This window comes from Fusarium tjaetaba (genome assembly GCF_013396195.1).
Source record: "Fusarium tjaetaba strain NRRL 66243 chromosome Unknown NRRL66243_c0000250, whole genome shotgun sequence".
NCBI classification, from domain to species: domain Eukaryota; kingdom Fungi; phylum Ascomycota; class Sordariomycetes; order Hypocreales; family Nectriaceae; genus Fusarium; species Fusarium tjaetaba.
In genome coordinates, this window is record NW_023501446.1 from 42,327 (window position 1) to 62,592 (window position 20,266).

The 20,266-nt window shown below is 49.1% G+C and overlaps 5 protein-coding genes across 5 annotated transcripts; 4 read left to right on the forward strand and 1 right to left on the reverse strand.

Moving 5' to 3' along the window:
* Positions 1–883: 883 nt before the first annotated feature.
* Positions 884–3,432, forward strand: FTJAE_10651 (peptide transporter; the record flags this gene model as incomplete). The annotated part of the gene is made up of 5 exons (XM_037343516.1): positions 884–1,121; positions 1,175–1,689; positions 1,739–2,630; positions 2,678–2,846; positions 2,898–3,432. 5 exons carry the CDS (start codon positions 884–886, stop codon positions 3,430–3,432), a joined length of 2,349 nt encoding a protein of 782 aa, XP_037202269.1.
* A 1,828-nt stretch (positions 3,433–5,260) lies between these two features.
* On the reverse strand, positions 5,261–6,298 carry FTJAE_10652 (uncharacterized protein; the record flags this gene model as incomplete). Its single annotated transcript, XM_037343517.1, has 1 exon — positions 5,261–6,298. One exon carries the CDS (start codon positions 6,296–6,298, stop codon positions 5,261–5,263), a length of 1,038 nt encoding a protein of 345 aa, XP_037202270.1.
* Positions 6,299–12,979: 6,681 nt separating this feature from the next.
* Positions 12,980–13,711, forward strand: FTJAE_10654 (short chain dehydrogenase family; the record flags this gene model as incomplete). Its single annotated transcript, XM_037343518.1, has 1 exon — positions 12,980–13,711. The coding sequence occupies one exon, from the start codon at positions 12,980–12,982 to the stop codon at positions 13,709–13,711; it is 732 nt and encodes a 243-aa protein (XP_037202271.1).
* Positions 13,712–14,816: 1,105 nt separating this feature from the next.
* On the forward strand, positions 14,817–17,667 carry FTJAE_10655 (5'-3' DNA helicase; the record flags this gene model as incomplete). Its single annotated transcript, XM_037343519.1, has 3 exons — positions 14,817–14,885; positions 14,935–15,345; positions 15,907–17,667. 3 exons carry the CDS (start codon positions 14,817–14,819, stop codon positions 17,665–17,667), a joined length of 2,241 nt encoding a protein of 746 aa, XP_037202272.1.
* An 870-nt stretch (positions 17,668–18,537) lies between these two features.
* On the forward strand, positions 18,538–18,981 carry FTJAE_10656 (5'-3' DNA helicase; the record flags this gene model as incomplete). The annotated part of the gene is made up of 1 exon (XM_037343520.1): positions 18,538–18,981. One exon carries the CDS (start codon positions 18,538–18,540, stop codon positions 18,979–18,981), a length of 444 nt encoding a protein of 147 aa, XP_037202273.1.
* Positions 18,982–20,266: the final 1,285 nt, after the last annotated feature.

A 20,266-nucleotide genomic window follows, 5' to 3' on the forward strand; every position in this document is an offset into this window, starting at 1 on the left:
AGCGGCCGATCTAGCAACGGGACGCCGATAGCCGTATTTCCATATCTGTGCCACTTGAAGGCGAGTGGCTTATCTCTCGCCTCTTTCGTATAGACCGTTACTAACGGCTATTCCCGTGCAAGACCCGTGTCAGCACGCGACAAAACCATACGTAAAATCTCACGTTTTTTCAAGACGTGACAACGTGTCAATGCGAAATTACAACATTAAGCATATGAAACGCCCCCAGGATTGCTAATATCAACGATTAATAACATCGGCACTTAAACGAGACTCCCGGCTAACTCGGCGATAGATGGCTTGATAGACCAGGGTCTGAAAATGGGACTGACTGCCCAATCCAGCGCGAGCTCGGCTGATCTAGCCGGTCTTGGCAGGTCACCTCGCATAAATGCCGATTTTACCAGGACCTTTTGTTGCAAACTTGCCCTCAAAGACGCGTGATCTTGCGGGGAAGGGGGCAAGGTGCTGGTAGTAGGGGACATGTCACTGGCTTGCAATTCTTGGTTGATATCGAATGGGGCGAGTAAAAGTGTCGCATGTCTTGCAGTCGATATCAGATACGAAATGAGCCCGGCCTGTGGCCAACCGCAAATAACATCGGGAACAAGACAGGAACTTTTGGCAGGTTGGGTCCTTTTGCAAAAAGTTCCTGTGCCATTGTGTTGGGTATCGCCGTCCTATCCAGTACGATAGCGTGCCGAAAACCCGGAATGCCTTTGATGGTCTAGCACGACTTTTGTATTGTAGTACTGGCGATGATCATCTTTGGTGTTTTAGATGATGGAGTACAAAACATGTTGCATCGCCCTGCCAAGACTGAGGTTTCATCGACATCCTTCCTTCTCCATGCTTATGTTTTAATTGTTTTGTCACTGCTGCAATGACTATCTCTGAGAAGGAGACCAAACCGGAGAGCCCTTCTTCCAAGGCGGATATCTATCCTGCTGATGAGAAGAGGGGTGTTCCTCAGGATGACAAGAATATGCATGATATCGAGATCATGTCGTCTGACAAGGTGAAGCAGCCTCTTGAGACTGCTGAGGATATCGTCACACATGTTATTCAGGTCGATGATGACCCTACCATGAACCCATGGACGATTCGCATGTTTGCCGTTGGTTAGTATACTACCTCACTTACTCTTAAGATGTAATGTGCTGATGGGTGATAGGTATTGGACTGTCGGCCTTTGGTGCTGTCCTCCAGGAAATCATGTACTTCAAGCCCCAAGTCGTCTACGTCTCCGTCATGTTCTTGACCGTCCTCGCTGAAACGCTCGGTACCGGTCTCGCGCACATCATCCCACGCTGGGGTCGCATCGGCCGTCTTCTCAACCCTGGCCCCTGGAACCGAAAGGAACATACCGCCGCCGTCCTCATGGCATCAGCCGCTTCAGTCTCAGCCTTGTCTACCGAGGCCCTGACTGTCCAGAAGCTCTGGTATGGCGGATACCCCTCCGTGGCAGCCGGTATCTTCATCACCCTGTCGTCTCAGCTCATCGGATATGGTGTCGCTGGTATGATGAGGAGTGTTCTGCTTTACCCCACCAAGATGCTGTACCCTGCCAACCTTCCCATCACGACTGTCATGGAGACTCTGCATAAGCCCAAGTCAGAGACCAGGAAGAGATTCCAGGTCTTCTGGATTGTCTTTGTTGCCATCTTCTGCTGGGAGTGGTTCCCCGAGGTAAGTGCACTGACGACGCAAGCTCACCAAGTCATGCTGACAATAGTAGTACATCTTCCCTCTCCTTTCTGCTGTCTCTGTTTTCTGCCTCGCCGACCGCCACAACCCCGTCTTCACAAACCTCTTTGGTGGCTCTCAGGGTAACGAGGGAATGGGCTTCCTGAGCATCTGCTTCGATTGGAACTACATCGCTGGCTTCGGCTCACCCCTCTGGATGCCCCTTCAGACACTCTTCAACAGTTATCTTGGCTACATCGGTGGTATCGCTTTGTCTATGGGCCTCTACTATGGAAACTACTGGCGCGCAAAGGACTTTCCCTTCATGGCCCAGCTCCTTTACGATGGAGCTTCCAACACTACAACTCATATCCCTTACAACGAGACTTCCATCATGAACCCCGATTTCACCGTCAACAACGATCTCGTTGACCAGCAGGGTCTTCCTTACTTGACGGCTACCTACATCAACTATCTAATCACCTCCAATGCTGGTCTTACCGCCACAATCGTGCACATGCTTCTCTGGAACTATGCTGAGGTCAGCCTGGGATGGAACTGGATCACACTCGCCAAGTTGAAGCAGCTTCTCCGTCCTCAAACATACAAGTTCTGGCAGCAGACCGGTACCCGCAGTGAGGAAGAGAAGCAAAAGCTTCGCGACGACCCCACCATCGATCCTCATTACAAGCTCATGCTCGACTACGATGAGGTTCCCAACAGTTGGTACTTCGTCATCCTTCTCGCCAGTGTCGTCATTGGATTGGCTTGCTTGTATGCCATGAAGTCGACTCTCCCGTGGTGGGGTTTCATCTTGGCTATCCTCTTCCTTGTAGTCATAATGGTCTTCTTTGGCGCTCAATACGCCATCACTGGTTTCGGTTTCAACCTTCAGCCCATCTTCCAGATGTTGGCTGGCTACATGTTCCCCGGTCGCCCTCTTGGTAAGTAACCCCACCATTTGCATCGCCTACAATACTGACCATCTTAGCCAACATGTACTTTACTTCGTACACCTATAACGCTTTCTCTCAGGGCACCCTCCTCCTTCGTGACCTGAAGCTGGCCCAGCAGAACAAGCTCTCTCCCAAGGCTACTTTCACTACCCAGGTTATTGGTTGCATTATGGGTGCCCTTCTCAACTATGTCATGATGATCAGGTAAGAGTCTACGAACCATGGATTTCGGTACATGAAGCTAACTCGATATAGCATCGTCGACAACCAGGCTACCATCCTCATGTCAGCCGAAGGTACCAACGTCTGGAGTGGTGCCCAAGTCCAGCAGTTCAACACCCTTGCCATCGCCTGGTCCATCGCCCCCAAGATGTTCTCTATCGGCGCCCGCTACGAATGGGTCACCATCGCCTACCTCATCGGCTTCGCCGCTCCTCTCCCCTTCTACATCGCCCACAAATTCTTCCCTCACATCCGAATCTTCTCTTACCTCAACATCCCCATCATCCTCTGGTACCTCGGTTACCTTTTCGTAGGACTCAACGCTTCCGTCACCAGCTACTTCATCCTCGGTGCCTTTGGTCAGTTCTACCTCCGACGATACCGCCCTGAGTGGTTCGTCAAGTGGAACTACCTGATCTCTGCCGCTCTTGATGGTGGTACTCAGGTCATGGTCTTTATTGCGACTTTTGCTGTCTTTGGTGGCTCTGGAAAGGCGGTTGCCTTCCCAGCATGGGCAGGAAACAAGGTTGATAATTATGACTACTGCGCTTTCAATGCGAACAGTTAGATGAGGGGGTTGAAGGAATGGCGAAGGAGAGGCCATATAATTGCAGTACCATATTTATAGCGCTTAAAAGCACATTAGTGAATAAATGACTTCATTATTAAAATCTGTGGACTCATCATAATTGATCACTTTCATGGCCTGATCTCAAGGTTGGAAAGCCTTGCGTGGGTAGTTGGATTTAGTAGGCTAGCGGAGGAAAGAAAACTTAGAACCTTGACCCTTAGCGATGAAAATATTAGATACGTTTGGCCTACACTTAGGGGACTCTTTGCTAAGTTTATTTTGATATCTTATATTAAGGTGCAGTTTTTTTTTGCCCCCCTGCCTGCGGGTAGGTATGCGACTGGACAAGGAGGAGTTATTGGTGTACGGGGATTCGTCTTGTGCTATGCGCCTGTTGCTTGGAGGAGTGACAGGGGTAGGATCTGGCGCCTCATCATTAAATGGATCGGCTATTAAAGCCGAGATAGCCCTGGATGCATTAGATGCAGCGTGTCTGCGCTTTCCTGAAGCTGCCGGCTGCGGAATTTGGTTGGTGTCTGGCGAAGCCATGCCAAGGAGAGGTCATATGATTGCAGTACCATATTTATAGCACTCAAAGGCACATTAGTGAATAAATGGCTTAATTGTTAGAAATTTCTTGACTTGCCAAAGCTTGCTCGCTGCTATAGTCTGATCCCATGATTGGAATGTGCTTGAATGGTGCTTGTATCTTGTGACAGTGAACTGTAGTCAAGGACTGGCTTACAAGTTACATCACGCGCATCGCATGAGGTTATACCACGCACCTAACCTCTAATAACTTAAATCTCTGCTACAGGTGACCTACCTTTCTTTCATAACCACACCCAGGTTTCATGCCGGAAGAAAGAAGGTAGATTAAAGGACGGCTGGAGCAGGTGGCCAGAAGGCTGTAGAGTATACCGCGAAGCTCAACTCTCATAAAGAAGTGCATGAGTTGGATAACAGCTTTGAAGGAATTATTGGCCACAGGAAGACTGACGCTCCGGATGCCTATGGTAATAAAGACAAAGCTCCCAGTTTGCTAAGAGAGTTGACAGGCGTGTCAAGTTCGACTTGATCGATTGGCCTGTCCTGACACAATGATAGTCATCAGCGTCAAGTCTTAACAGCTCGTTTACTGATCTGCCCCGTGTTTTGACAGAATAGAAGCCACTGATCTTAAAATTCAAGCGATACATATGCCACGATCACTATATCCGTTAGACTACCAAGTTTACCAGATGCATAGGTAAGACTTTTATATCTTAGAAGTAGCCTAGCAGACAGAAATTATAAGCTGAAACCTGACATAAACTTAAAGAAGGCACAGACTTAATCAGAAAGACGATATGATAGAAATGTCGGTCTGCATTATTGTGTAGCTACTGATATAACTAACCTCTTCCAGTATCCCAGATCATGAATCATTGCCAAAAGCTTACCATCCTTTATCTGTCCGCCCTAATTTGCTGCTTCGGACACCTAAAGAATAGTCCATCTGTCACTAAATCCGATATGTACCTCACTCTTCATCGGGCTTAGAACTCTTCCTCGGCAGATTACAAGTCATCCTCTCCTAGACTAAGGCTCCTCTCCGACAGACCCAGATTCCTGACCGGTCTCTTTCGCAGTATGGCAGACCCAGGTCACCCAGTTTACTATATCCTTTCAGGATGTAATCTTGCCATCGTCCATTCGCTAATAACTCTTAAGAAACAGGACCCGCCGTGCTGCTGGTCTGTCTGTGTTGGGGGTCTTTGAGGCGTTTTTAATATCTGTTTCAACCGCCTCTACTTCTAACTTTAGCTGTTTCGGTAGGATTGACCTAGGACCGAGATAGAGTCTCGGTAGCGGCGTTTGTAACTGCTGAAGTGACAGACAAAGACTCTCGCCGACTGGCTGCGCTTTGTGCCACAAGAGCCTGGTTATCCATCTCTTGGTCTCGGCAAGCAAACAGTCGGTCTGTATGCTGCTTGATCAGAGCAGCTGTTTTCTGGTAAGCCTTTGGCAGGCTTAAAGCGGCGGTCTCGATAGCTCGGATTGATCGTCGGGCTGTGTCGGTCTCTACGTTAAGGATACCTTGGCTTGCGTTGTCAGGCACCTCAACCTGGGAGAGGATAGGGGCCGTAAGTAATCTCAAGTCAAGGTCAAAGTCCTCTGACTTTGCCCATCGGTAGAGAATATTGCGTCGGGCCTTGGAGATAAGCGGGAAGAGCTCCTCCGTGACCTCTGTCTCGATCGTTGACCCAAACACTTCTTTCGTGCTTTCCGGGTCTATCAGCTTATCAAGCCAATGGGCATTTCGCCGGTCCCATTCTTCTGCCGTGATCACCTTCGTAGTCGGTGCAAATTGAAGAGTCGGTCGGAAAGGGTATGGCTGCATGAAATCGTTTGGTGCATGTTCGATGTTGATGTCGTTTGCTGGGTGCGGCTCGGGAACGGCTTCAGGGACCTTCTCGCGCTGTTTCATCTGTGCCGTGCTTGACTTGAGAACAGGCAGATCAACAGGTAGTGGCTCCTGATCGCTTCTTCGTCCAAGCATGAGGAGCTGGCCTCGTGATCCCTTGTCCCAAGAGATCGTTTCGCCCAGCTCGATCGCCGACCGCAAGTGGTGAAAGACATGGAAGTCACCGATGATGGTGATTCCCCGTCCAGTCGGCTCCCCGTAGACCTCAGACCTCAAGTCGATCGCCGCAATCAGGCAGAGAATCAGGTCGGGCGCCATTGTCAGGACGTAATGAGGATACCGCGCACTTGCAGCGCGAAGGAGATCTGCCTCTGTGGTGATACGCTTCTGGGCTCCCCAGCTAGAAAAGACTTCCGCCTGGAAGAAGTTTGTGCTGCTGATGTACTTGACAGCCATGTTGAAGACAACGGGGTAAGTTGGCGCCGCAAGTGTTGGCGCTGGGGTCCAGCTGCTTGGCTCCGATGTCTAATCTTGCTGCTGTGGTCCAGCTGTCGCACCGATACCGCGGAACTTCAAGAATTCTGTCAGCTGTTTCGCTTTGGTCTGTAGAGTATTTATATAAAGTCTTACTATATTGTAATAAGCTGCGCGTGGTGGGCGACCGATCAAAGTCAAATACTGATGTGTTGTAGGAGGCGGGTTTTTAGGGTTGAGACAAAGTGGGCCGCTAAATACAATCCAGCAGCAACCAGAACAACATCTCCTGTTTGTTTACGCATCGCCTAATCTTACCGCTAAAATTCCAGTTGACTTTGCTGTCGATTCTGGCAGATAAATGCCATTAGACATTGGCAGACAGGGCAAAGATTAATATCTGCCTGGCGTCTGTTGCAGCTCTCAGCACTGGCAAAGACAGATCTCTCAGCACGGCTTTGCAGGCACCAGCACTCCCCACAACGCCGTAGGACAGATCAGATAAGTAAGCATCGGAGCTATCTTTCTAGTACCTATCCAGCAGCCAGGACAAATAATAACTCATAGCGCAGACAGCATTGCGGGAATCCCGTTCGCTGTCAACTTTCTCAAAAACATGCAGCTCCCTATTACACTGGCCAAGATCGCAGATTACAACCGATAGTACTGGCCCCTCGACATCAACAGCCAACAGATGGTTCAAGGGGCTTTCTATCTACTACGCCAGACGAAACTCGTGGCAGACTGCTGTTAGTTCAAGCATATCTGTTGCAAGATTCCCCCAGGAAATGCGAAGCCAGTGGATCTTATTCTAAGCCCAGACAGCTCGCCTATTTTAATAAAGAACGATGACAGTACGGATAGTCGCGATCAGCTTCAGACTATGAGTGGAAAGGGGGCTCATCGTCTAAGCTTGTCTTAATTTATAATAACTGTCCTAAAATTCTACAAAAGCTTTGCTGAAGTAGTCCTAAAGTCATTATAAAGTTGCCATAAGTCGGTTCTCCTTAAAGAATCCTTGTATATAAGAGTCTATACATTACTTTCAGTCTTAGTTTATCTGCACCCTCAAATCCGTCTTCTATAACAAAATCTTCCATATCCCATTCTTCATCAGTGTCAATGTCATTCTGAGACCCAGATTTAAAATGCAGTGTTTCCATCTGTGGGTCAAATGGTCGAGGGAAAATGGTCTCGTCGACCAGACAAAGTGGCATCCTGACGTCTGCCACAAGCTGCTTCAACATGGGGTAGTCGACCTCCGCAAAATTGTGCTTCAAAAAGTTGGACGATCGGGTTTCGATAAGGATATTGTTGATCGAGTCGTCCCGATCTGCAAGCGTCTTGGAATTTAGCGCCCATCCCGTGCGCATCTGCCGGCCATGGACGCGAGGCGCGATGGCAAAGGTCAGAGCGTTTCTTTCTATGCTCGAAGTCGAGCGGCAGGCCAAGAAACTCGCTGTACCTTTCCTTCATTGCCACTTTCTGGTCGTAATCCTGGTCATAATCACCATCCGGCCAATACAGACCCGAAAGTCGCTTTCAAGGTAAATTGTTTCAATGGAACCTGAAGTCTCTCATCTCCTGTTGCAATAGTGCTGCATAATTTGCCGTTGATTGAACATCATGGTGTAGCAAGCTTTCCACCTCCAGTCAGTCGGCACGCAATCTGGATGGTACGAAAATGGGCCTCCCTAGTAGCGAGGAAGTGAAACATTCGTCCACCTCTCCATGTCTAAAATAACACTGATGATCTGATGAGTCGCCATCGTCCATCGGAAGTTCTAAGTCATTTTTACAGTGCGATAGCGGTGCTGTGGCGGATCTTGATTGCTTCCTAGATGGGGCTTGACAGAGATCCATTCAATGAGAGCAGAGTCAGTTCCATGTACTTGTAATTGAAGTCGACATCAACACAGAGACTATATACAACACAACTACTATATACAACACGACTACTATATACCAGAGAAAACACAGACATCATCTCCATCATTCATTCATCCACTCGTCATCCTGTCACCGACATCTCCGCTTAACATCCAGAAGGAAGAGCAAAGCTCTCAGTGCGGCTGGAAGCACTATACTTGGCACCAGTTCCGAGACCACGCTTAGCGAAACCCTTCCAGATCTCACACTTGTTAGCTCCCTTGGTAAGAGCGGTGTCGGCGTCGATGATGGCATCGCGAGCCTGGACCATGTTGGGGTTGCAAGGTTGCCTATCAAGAGTATTAGCAAAATATCATTTCCAAGAGGTCTAGGGAATACTTTCAGCGACATGCCAGTCACCACAAGCTGCATTGTTAAATATCTACCGTCCGTAGGAATGCCGTTGGTGAACTTGGGCTCGTCGGCATCACTGTTGCCATGCTTGTCGATGAGGTTCCACATAACCTCATACAAGGCAGTAGCCCAGTAAGTACCAATAGCATGGACTCCACTGAGACTGTTAACACTCTTGTAAGTGTAGGGGTTGGTGGTAAGGCTGGTGCTGTAAGGATAAGCTCGGATACCGGCTGCGTTGTTGTACACCCAGTCACCCATGACCTTGTTGCTCGAGCGGGTATCCTTGGATGTTGTGTGGATGGCAGTAGCCATGAAATCACCCCAACCCTCACCCATACCACCAGATTCGCCACCGGGAAGACAGCCTGAGTTGGCGGGGCCACCGGTGAGACGGTTGGAGAGACCGTGGGTGTACTCGTGAATAACGACACCAGCATCGAAACTGCAGTCGCGCTGGGGTGTGCTGTAAGTCCAGAGGTACATTCGCATGCGGCCGGGCTGACCATCAGCGGGAGTAGCGAAGTTGGCGTTGTTGGTGCCGCTTCCGTCCTGGGCGTTGAGGATAACCATGTCGTTTCCTACACCACCCTGGCCGTTGTTGTTGGTCTGGAAGTTACCAGCCTGCTCGGTGAAGCCAAGAAGGTAAAGAAGATCGTGGTACTTGTTGGCGGTGTAGAAAAGCTGGGTGATGGAAGCATCGCGGTAGGTGGTGGGAGTAGTGGTGCTCGTGGAGTAGTCATACTCGAACTTCAGCGAAGAACTGTCAGGACGGTAGTTGTTCAAGTAGCTGGAGCCTCCGCTTGGGTTAACCTGGGCAATCTGGCATAATGTTAGCCTTGTTCTATCACATTTCAACCTGTAGACTCACTCCGTTGTTTCCGCGGGTAGTCGTGTAGTTGTTTGAGCCGTCGCTAAGCCAGGTGAACTCGGAAGCCTCAAGGTTCCAGGGGTTGGAAACAGTCGAGCGAGATCCCTTGGAAGGATCATTGACACCCCAGGGGCTATGGTAAAACAGTCAGTCTTGTCCCAATCATTTATCAATGGAAATACGTACTAGACCTTGTATGTAGCCTCGTTGACATAGTCAACAACACCGACAACCTCATCAGTCTTGGCAGCGTTGACATAAGTCAACAGCCAGTTGTCAACGATATCAGTCTCAACTCTCCAAGTGAGCTTGAGCTCCTTGTTCTCATCAACAAGATAGGTCAGCTTAGCCTCGGGCTTGCTGACGGTGCCCTTGGTGCCAGTGAAGGTGTAGTGGTTCTTGCTCTTCTTCTCAGCCTTTGCCTTCTCAGCCTCGACAGGGAGAGAAAGAACATCAACAGTGTCCTTGAGAGCGTCGACCGGGTCCTTCTCGTCACGCTTGGTGAGAGGGCCTGGGATCTTGCCGTCGTAGAAGCTGTTTCCGTAAGAGAAGACCTCGCCATTAGCGCCAATCTGGATTCGTGTCAGCACCTTCCAAACTCCCCGATGTCTTGGAAATACCCACGTTGACGTTGAAATCAGCATTGTCGATATCAATACCGTTAACCGTCTGCTTGAAGTTGACATGGGCAATTCCCCCGCTTCCAACATAGTGATCGTTGACCATGCGGAAAGTAGCCTTGGGGAAAGTTGACTTGACCAAGTCCGTGGCGGTCTCAGTGTAATCAGCTCGCTTGGTGACGACCTTGGCACTGACATCATCAGGAACCTCATCCTGAGGAACGTACTCGGCCATGGGAGGAAGCTTGAAAGCCTCCAGGTCGATGCCACGCTTGCTCAGCGGTGAAGGGTTGGGAGCCCTTCTGCTAGGATGAGCACCAGCCAGGCTGGAGAGGCCGATGAGGAGGAGAGTGTCGGAGAAACGCATCTTGATGAGTTGCACTGGAGTGAAGTGCTGAGTTGATGATGTTCGTGAAGTTCAGATAGACATGTTCGAAGGATCTATTATATACTTCTAATCTACAATACTATGCTTCCAGTCATATACGCTTCTATCCAACTTCCCAATTCAACCGGGACTTTTGTATATCTTGGCCTCGAATATCTAGAAGCTCACAACTACCCACTGACCTATTCTGGGAACTAAGCGCTGCAAGAAGGGTCTTTTGTCCAGGCACTATCTCGCAAACACCACCGTCATGCGACATTGCTATCTGGGGTCACTTGTTCCTGGCCTCTCAGTCCCGCTAAGGGTTAGCACGTCATATTTTGCAATATCTCGGCGGCAGCGAGATAGGAAGGTCTTCTCGGACAAACAACAGCCGAGGGAATAAACGGCTCGGGACGAACCATCGTAGATTTGCACTTTGGGGAAAGGGTGCGGAGTGGATAGCCTGATTGGTATGTATGCGCCGAGGGACTAGTAACTAGTCGCTATTGCAAGCTTAAGAGTAAGGTTAAGCATGATAAACCTTTTTCGCACATCTTCGGAGCATTTAGGACGCTAGAAATAAGTGGTGCACTCGTGGATATGATCATACTAGCATAGGGATTGAATGGGTTGCGAACAAAAGACACTACCTACCGTCTCAACACCACTATCCGAGCAATCATACCCCAAAAGGAAGTCCATAATCTAGACCACTACACCGCAATATAATCTGATCTGCAAGATAAAGACGCCAGGCTATTTCTGCACTCTGCAAGCGCCATGACGGCCCCTGCGTCTTCTTGGCACAGGTTCTTTTTGACGAACGACATCCGTGTGATCTACCACGACATCCCTGCACATCTGGGGACCTTCCATGTTGGGCCATGTCTCCCGGCAATACCACCCTCAACGCGGAGACGGTGGACCAATCAATTACCACTCCGCTGTTTATGACTTGCAGACGAGATGATTGTTATCAGTGGTAAAGAGGGGTAGTTGGGGAGCTGCGAGATTTATTAAGGATCGCCTGGGTATGGGAACTGCCTTTTACATGCTGTGCTATGATGTTCTGATTGATATCATGCCGCTTTTGATATGGAAGGTAGTATTGCTTGTTAAGTGAATGCATCACGCGTCTATTTGCGAGTCAGTGACACGATGTTGTATCTTGCAGATACGAAGCGGCCTCACTATCAGCCTTGCTTGGTACCATGGCGATAGGAACCAAAGAGTACCATCGCCCTTCCCGCTCACCGACATGAGAATTAATCACTGATGAGCGTCCATCGAGGTCACCATACGAGCGACAAGAGTTCCGGGTTTCTTTGCACCGACCTACCAACTTGTCGAATATCCCCTCGTCCGAGGGACCATCGTCGGATGACACAACGGACAGCTCCAAGTGACCTGCCAATTCTGTTTAGCTTCGATATTACTACTGGCCAAGCTTCCCCACGCCTTGGCTTTTCAGGTCAGAATGGTACGTGGGTTCGCATGACCCTGTCAAGACTCGGCATACATTATGTACTATTGAAGGATGTGTCAAGTGCACAGGTAGTCTAGGTACTATGGAGTAGCAGATGACTATCCAGATCATATGTCCATACTCTTACTCATCCTATCTGTTGATTCCATGCTATTTCATTGTAGATATTCTCAAGTGGCAATGAGTAACAACAGAGACACTGTCTGGATCGACTCCGGTTCATGAAACGAGAAGAAGTTCTAATAGTAATGGTTCAAGCCAAGGATAACTTGGAATTCCTCACTGGATACTAGAAACAGTTTGATCTAACATTACATATCGCGCCTAAGCCATTGACCTTTTCAGCCCAAAGCGTGGAGTTTGAGTCTACATAACCTATACCAGACCTCCATAAAAACATTCTTGTACACATCGGCATCACCGCAGCCATCAAGGATAAGGGCATCCTGTGTGAAAGTCTTATAAGAGATGGCAATAGGGAATTTTAATTGGGATATTTAATGTGGATATCTTTGGTTCTTAAAGGTCGCATGTCTGAAGGTTCGTGAAATTTTATTGGGCTCTACTCAACGAAAACCTGTAAAAGGGCAGTTCGTATGTCAAACACCTCAACCTTACATCAGCATGAAACATACTTACACATGTTTTGAGGCTTTTCATAAACTCCATGTTCCCCATATTAGAATGAAACACTGCTTCATATTCAGAGAACCTCAATGGTTGATTGGCTCTAGCTACTCCGTACCATCGGCCAAATTGGCCGTTGCGGCTCCACTTTCGAGCCGGCGAAATTGGACGCGAGGTGATCCATTTGGACAACACCATGGGGAAGCGTCCAAGAAGACTAGTAAAATATGGACCTTATAGGCCAATCTGGCCGTTGGATTCAAATAGAAAGAGAATGTTAAAAGAAGACTGGTTATTGATATTCCTCGGAAATTGTCTATATAAAGACTTCATCTTCAAGCTCTTGACCGAAATCATCATCAACCATCAAATACACACAGTCTTCTTACAGTTCAACTTGCCTATCATGTCTCAAACTCTCGCTCTTGTCACTGGATCAACTCAAGGCATCGGCCTTGCAGTTGCAAAAGAACTTGCCATCAAGCATAACTACCATGTCCTCCTCGGCGTTCGAAACACCAAAGCCGGCGAAGAAATCGCCTCTGATCTTCGCAAAAACGGCCATCAAGCCTCAGTCGCAGAGCTTGATCTCACATCCCCTGAGTCCATCGAAAAGGCAGTCAAGCATATCGATGAGAAGTACGGACATCTCGATGTTCTCATCAACAACGCTGCTGTTTTGCTCGATTTGTACAAGGACCTTTCAACCTGGGATCTTTTCTCCAAGACATTCACAACAAACGTAGTAGGAACCGGTTGTCTAACGGTTAACCTCCTTCCTCTTCTTCGCAAAGCAAAGAATGCTCCACCGCGCATTGTCTTTGTCTCAAGCGTCATGGGCAGTCTCACCAAGGCCACTGATGAATCGACAATCTACTACAACATTGACTACAAAGCCTATGACGCGAGCAAGGCAGCTGTTAATATGCTCATGATCAACTTTGCTCGGGAGTTGCATGATGTGGGTGGAAAGGTCAATTCTGTTTGTCCAGGGTTGGTGAAGACGGGCTTGTCGGGTTATCATGAGTACGGAACGACTCCTGAAGTTGGCGCTGAAAGGATCGTGCAAATGGCGACTATCGGGGAGGATGGACCTACCAGAACCTTTAGTAATCTCAGCGAAGAGCTTCCTCTGTAGACAGCAATTGTATCATATGATGATAGTTTACGGATAGTGTTTCCGGCGGAATTGGATCCATACGTGGGTCCTAGCCACAGGAATTTAGCCTTAAATCCGAAGACCTTTTCTGCTTACCAACCTGCACCTGCATTCTCCCCCATGCCATCCTAACTCACCAATATTCGTATTAATTACAATGGAAATAATGTCAGAGCCTCTGTTCTTTCAAACGTGTCAGTTATGTGACAAGGCTTTCACTGAAGGTATATCCGCCCCAAGCATTCCCCGCCAGTCGCTGACCAGTGCTAGAGCATCAATACAAGCGACACGTGAATTATTGCCGACGCGCTCAGACTCAACGTAAAGGACGGCCAAAGTCCTGCGCTTCCTGTAGAATAGCCAAGACGAAATGCGACTTTGGTCAGCCCTGTTCGAGATGCACGAAGAAGGATCTCCGATGCGCGTATGGCCGATCAATCTGCACCGGGACTGCCGCGTCGATTGGGCACCGCCAGGACCTCAATGCTCGCTCTAGTATTGAGCTGGATGCTGTCGATGACCTCATCCCGTGTGAGCCCTCGGTTGCTTCCTTTGAGCTGGGCGAGTTAGCAAGTGGCTTCCCCTCGACGCTAGATACTTTGGCCACCGACACTTCCGAATTCATGCCGACTTTTCTAGACACGTTTCCACTCAGCGTAACTAACAATACTCAAATCCAATCGCCACTAAGATCCCTTAGCTCCAAAGGCGATTTAACGCGCGTATCGAATCGTCTGTCAAGCCTACAGCACGCATCACGCGTGATAATGCAGATGCTCTACGCTTATCCGCAAATGATGCTCCGCCGACAAACATTTCCGCCATTCATCCATCCACATTGGCATGAGAAAACTCTCCCTGAGACTCTGGGTAATTCCATGAGTATTTCGCAGCTCTTCGCATCTCGAACGCCAGAAACTGAACCGTTTCTGTGGAGGATGGTGGCTGCGGAGGAGGAGCGATTTCGTGAAAAGGTAGGTAGGTAGGCCATGACCGCTAGCGGAATTGACTGACCCAAGTCCAGTTGTATGAATTCTCGCCCCGGGACTTGCATTTGTGCATGCAGGTTATGATTATATACATGATGATGTCGATGACTGAATCCGACTCAGGAAGCAATGGGCGGACCTCGAGGTTATTCGAAACAGCAGAGGTTAGTATTGGAAAGTGCTTACCAAAAACAACCAGCTAAACATCACCAGCTTATCGGATTCCGGTTCCTGGAACTCGCCGGTAACTATTCAACCTCGGAGCTCTCTGAACCAAGCTTGACATGGCAAGACTGGATATTCGCAGAATCGCGCCGCCGAATGTCATGTCTCTGGCTGATCATAGGCTGTGTAATCACCATTGAGAATGGCAAGAAATGTAGCATCTGCAGCGACATGCGCAGCCTTCCTCTCCCGTCGAGCAAGTTATTGTGGGAAGCGAGAAGTCTCGAGGAATGGCAGACGGAGAAGGCTTTCTATGATATGAGCTGTCCGTTTGTGACACTGGGTGAGCTTGTTGAAGCAAAAGCAAACGCGGGAGATCCGGTTGAAGCACAAAGGTTGCAGAATTGGGAGATGGGGAGCGATAAGACGGCGGCGATGCTGAATATTGCTGTTGAGTTTGTATGGGGCAACGTTTTGTAACGGTTGAGCTAGCTACCCATCATAATGGACTATTTTAAGTTTTAACACTGTATTACCGTGCCAGGCGTGCGACCCCCTAGAGCCACTAAAGCCACAGTGGGCTGCCCCACTGAGGGAGGGTAAACCCTTGTATCGGCATTAAGCATCAAGAATCGATGCGACGAGTCTCGAACTGGAGCCGCGCCAAATTCCGCTGTGATCGACGGAAGATTCCAGCAGATGACGCGTTTGCACCAGAAAAAGCAAAACTCCAAAAAATCGCGAATGGGAGAGGACAAGAGGAGGCTTGATTGCGTCAGATACGCTTGGTCACGTGCCACATGTCACTTCCGCGTTTTTGAGTTTGGCCCCTCGATAAATCAGGCGCGTCCCCTCCCGCCATCCAACCTTTCACCAACGCGATCGAGTACCCTACGCGCGTGATGTGGGCTCGCTACAAGCACGCACTGACATCATATGCTAAATACGTATCTCGTTCATCAGCGCGACCCATGCCCAAAATGAGAGGTCCCGCCTACTTACCCTCCTACTCCGCCGCAGGAGGGGACTAAGAGAAAGGCCAGTGATGCTGCTCTGATAAGCAATAACGACAATCAATCACAATCGCTTCCTCCTTCACCCAAACGGACTCAACGCGAAACATCGTTCCTCAGCATCTCATCCGGCGGCCGCAAAGATGTACATCAAAATGACGGAATGGCACCGTCCAACGATCAGCCTGTAGACCCTGGACCAACGCTTTCTGCTGAACAACAAGTCGTCCTTGATACCATCCTGCGCGGCGGCAATGTCTTCATCACTGGCTCAGCTGGCTGCGGTAAATCTTACCTTCTCAGAGCTGCCATTGATAAGCTGAAAGCAATGGGCAAGCAAGTCGCTGTCTGTGCACCTACGGGTCGCGCAGCTGTGCATGTCGGCGGCATGACTACCTTTTCTTATATGAGCTGGGCGCCTGATATGTTCAAAAAAGGTATAGACCACCTCAAGGGCATTGCCAAAAGAAAGGGGAAGACTCGTCAGCGTCACGGAAAGACAGATGTGCTCATTATCGATGAGATCAGCATGGTCAGCAGCGACTTCTTGAATCGCATGAATATCTGGATGAAATACGCCAGATGGGGACAAGAACAAGGTGCGCGACCATTTGGTGGACTGCAACTCATCGTTACGGGAGACTTTTGCCAGCTTCCCCCCGTGAACGCTTTTGAGTACTGCTATACATGTGGTGGCGAGCTCAGACCCAACAAAGTTACTGGTATATACAGATGTCCCAATTCCAGAGACCATGGACCCTGGGTTGATGAGGACAAGTGGGCTTTCAGAAGCGCTGCTTGGGCTGAGGCCAACTTCGCCTCTTTCAATTTGAGAGAAATCCATCGTCAAAACGATCTTACTTTCATCAGGATGTTGGAGAAATGCAGGCTTGGTGTTCCCTTCACTGAGAATGACATCCACCTTCTCATGCATCACGATTGTGAGGTTGATAATGCGCCACAGCTTCTCTGTACCAGAAACGAGATCATTCCTATCAATGACGAGAAACGCAAAGCAATTACGAACTATCCGGAAAGAGAGTATAGCGTACTTGATGGCTTCGATTGCAAAAACTACCGACATAAAGACGAGTTTTCGCGTTACTTCGAACAGCTAGAGAATTCGACTTTGAAGGTCCACGAAGACCACCCATTCGAAGCAGTCGTGAAACTCAAGGAAACAATGCAGGTGATGCTACAAGTCAATCTCGACATCAGAGCAGGACTCGCCAATGGAAGTCAAGGTGTTATTTGCGGCTGGGAGAAAATCGACATTAACGTGTTGCCAAAACTCGGAGGGGAACACTCCAGTGTCAGAGAAGCTTACGTTAAAAAGTTTACTGAACAGCACCAACAGAACGACCCCGACGCTAAAGATCAGTTCTGGCCAGTTGTGCGTTTCAACAATGGACAGATTCGGACAATCTATCCCTGGTGTATGCTGACCACAGTCGGTATGAAGGAGCCTTACTCTTTTCTACACCGAACACAGATTCCTCTTATACCTGGCTGGGCTATCACCGTCCATAAGAGCCAGGGAATGAGTCTTGAGCGCGTTATTGTGAATCTAACTGAGGCTTTTGCTGAGGGGCAAGTATATGTTGCGCTGTCGAGAGCGACAAGTCTCCGCGGCCTGAAAGTTGAAGGTGGTGCGTTGGGACTCACCGTGGGGGAGGGAGGGAATCATGAGGTTCGCCAGTTTCTTGCTGACACTTTTGGTACCGAGATGTTTAAACAGCTAGAGGATGAGGAACATGAAGAATCTTAGAGGGATATAGACTTGTGGTATGGGATGATGTTGTACGGGCTTTTCATAATAACTGCATGTGAAAGAAATCAAGTGGCATTAGATGCTCTCTTTTCGTAGTTATTGAGCTACAGAATGAATTGGCCGATCATGTATTCGTGGTAGTCCAAATGGCCAGACATATCTGATGCCATGAGAAGTATTCCTCATGACAAAAAGATACTCGTAATGATCTGATTATTCTTAAAACCAAACTATTAACTTCAAGCTCCGAGAACTATACACGCACAAGTCCTTGTCGCTTCTATCGCGCGATAGTAGCCAAGGCTTGGGTAAGGAATTATAGATCCGTTGGTCTTGTCGCTTACGCATTGAGGATATTCGTGCTAGCCGCGTGAAGTGAGCATTTACTGTTAGGTCTGTCAACTCAAAAAGCAGTCTTGTAAAGTTAGCCAGGCAGTATATCAGCTACCTATACAATTGCCCAAAATAATCCAGGATTCCAGGATATTCGGGTCGGGGCTGTTCCGGAAGGCAAGGGGGTTATCAATCGATAGATTAAGCCACGTGCGTGACAACACCACGCGTTTAGAGTTTGGCACGTAATAAAGCGGTCGCGTCCCTGCTCCCCGCTCTCTTCCATCCCAAAGCTTCATCTACGCGATCGATCCGATCACTGTGCCTCACGCGTATCTACGTGCCTTGTGGGTTCCCCTAGTCTTCCGTTCACCGCAAACATGCATTGACATCGAATACAGTTACCTCATCCATTCCTATCCCAGCCAATTACTACTAGTACCCTCACTGTGCCGAGAATGAGAGGTCCTGCCCCAAGCTCCTTCCCCCAGAAGGACTCCCCTAGAGCACCTCTCAAGAGGAAACTCGACACCAATGCGCAAGCACCGAAATCTACCAGCAGACCCAAGCGTGTTCAGAGATCGTCTTCCTACATTAGCATCTCCTCATCCGACGAAGATGAGGCGCCCAAAGCCAACTCATCAAGCCGTGCCCACAGCAGATCCTACAGCAAAGGTCACAGCAGATACCACGGCAGTTTCCACCGCAGTTCTCCCCAGACCAGGCCCTACAGCAGATCTTACAGCAATTTCCACGGGAGCTGATCCCAGAGCCGATCGTACGGCAGGCTCTCCTGCAGGCCCTACAGCAATCTCCACGGGAGCAGAACCCACAGCGGATCCTACAGCAGGTTCTACAGCAGATCCTACCGCATATGCTACAGCCAAGGACACAGCCAATCCCACAACGGATTCCACAGCAGCCACAGCCTATCCCCGTACTTCCGTCTTATCCTTCGACCAGTGGTCCCGTCGATGATGCGGACGACTTCCTGGCCGTTGACTCGGAGTCCGAGGCTGACCTGGAGCCTGAGGTTGACCTGGAGCCTGAGCCAGTGAAGAAGACCTTCTCGATCTCATCATGTCAGGAAGGAATGTCTTCTTCACTGGCTCAGCGGGATGCGGCAAGTCCGCAGTTCTGAAAGCAGCAGTCAAGAAGCTTCGAGCGCAGGGCAAAGTCGTTCACATCACCGCGCCTACTGGTCGAGCCGCCCTCGGAGTCAATGGCGTGACTACCTGGTCCTACATGGGTAGGATCACTGACGCTATGAAGCTCCCCGTGAGTAAGCTCAAAAGTGATGCACAATTTCGCCCAACTGTCAAGAAGCGCATGGAGGAGACGGATGTTCTTATCATTGATGAGATCAGTATGTTTGAAAACCATCATTTCCAGCGCATGAACGAATGCCTCAAGAGTGCACGATGCTGGTCATTCCAACACAACGACTACAGCCCCAACGCTCCAGCATTCGGCGGCATTCAACTTCTTGTCACTGGCGATTTCTGTCAGTTACCTCCAGTCAAGCCTTTTGAAAACTGCATGTATTGTGGCTCACGTACAATTGCGGATGCTAAACGGAACCCAACTGAGTGGAACTGTAACTCGAGTAGACCCTGTGGTCCATTTTATGTCAAGGATTAGTGGGCCTTCAGGAGCGATGCCTGGGAAGAAGCCAGTTTCACTCATGTTCATCTGAAAGAGATTCATCGTCAGTCGGATCAATCTTTTGTGAGAATGCTTCAGAAGTGTCGACTTGGCATACCATTTTCTAAAGCAGAAGAGAAAATGCTGCTCAGGCAAAATCCCGACGATCCGAATTTTCAGAACGTGACAAAGCTTTTTGCCTACAAGAGATCCGTGCAGGAAGAGAATCGAAATTGTTTCGCTTCTCTGCCTGGAAGAAGTACTGTCTATAAAGCCATCGACGGCTTCGATTGGAGACCACAACATACGGAACTCGCACATTACAATCAACCAACAAATGACAGATATTCCGATTTCCCGCCTGTGGATATGACTCTAGAGCAGTGCAAAGACAGTCCATTGGATGCCTATGTCGAGATGAAAGTCAACGCACTGGTCATGCTCAAGATCAACCTCGATACAGAGAAAGGCCTAGTCAACGGAAGCCAAGGCATCGTCGTCGGGTGGGAACCCTATCACCCTGACAAACTCCCAAACTCCAAGAAGGCCAGTACCTCGAATATAGATGTTCTTACTGGTACCCCACTGGCGGGCGAGGAAGATCAGAAAGTACGCAGAG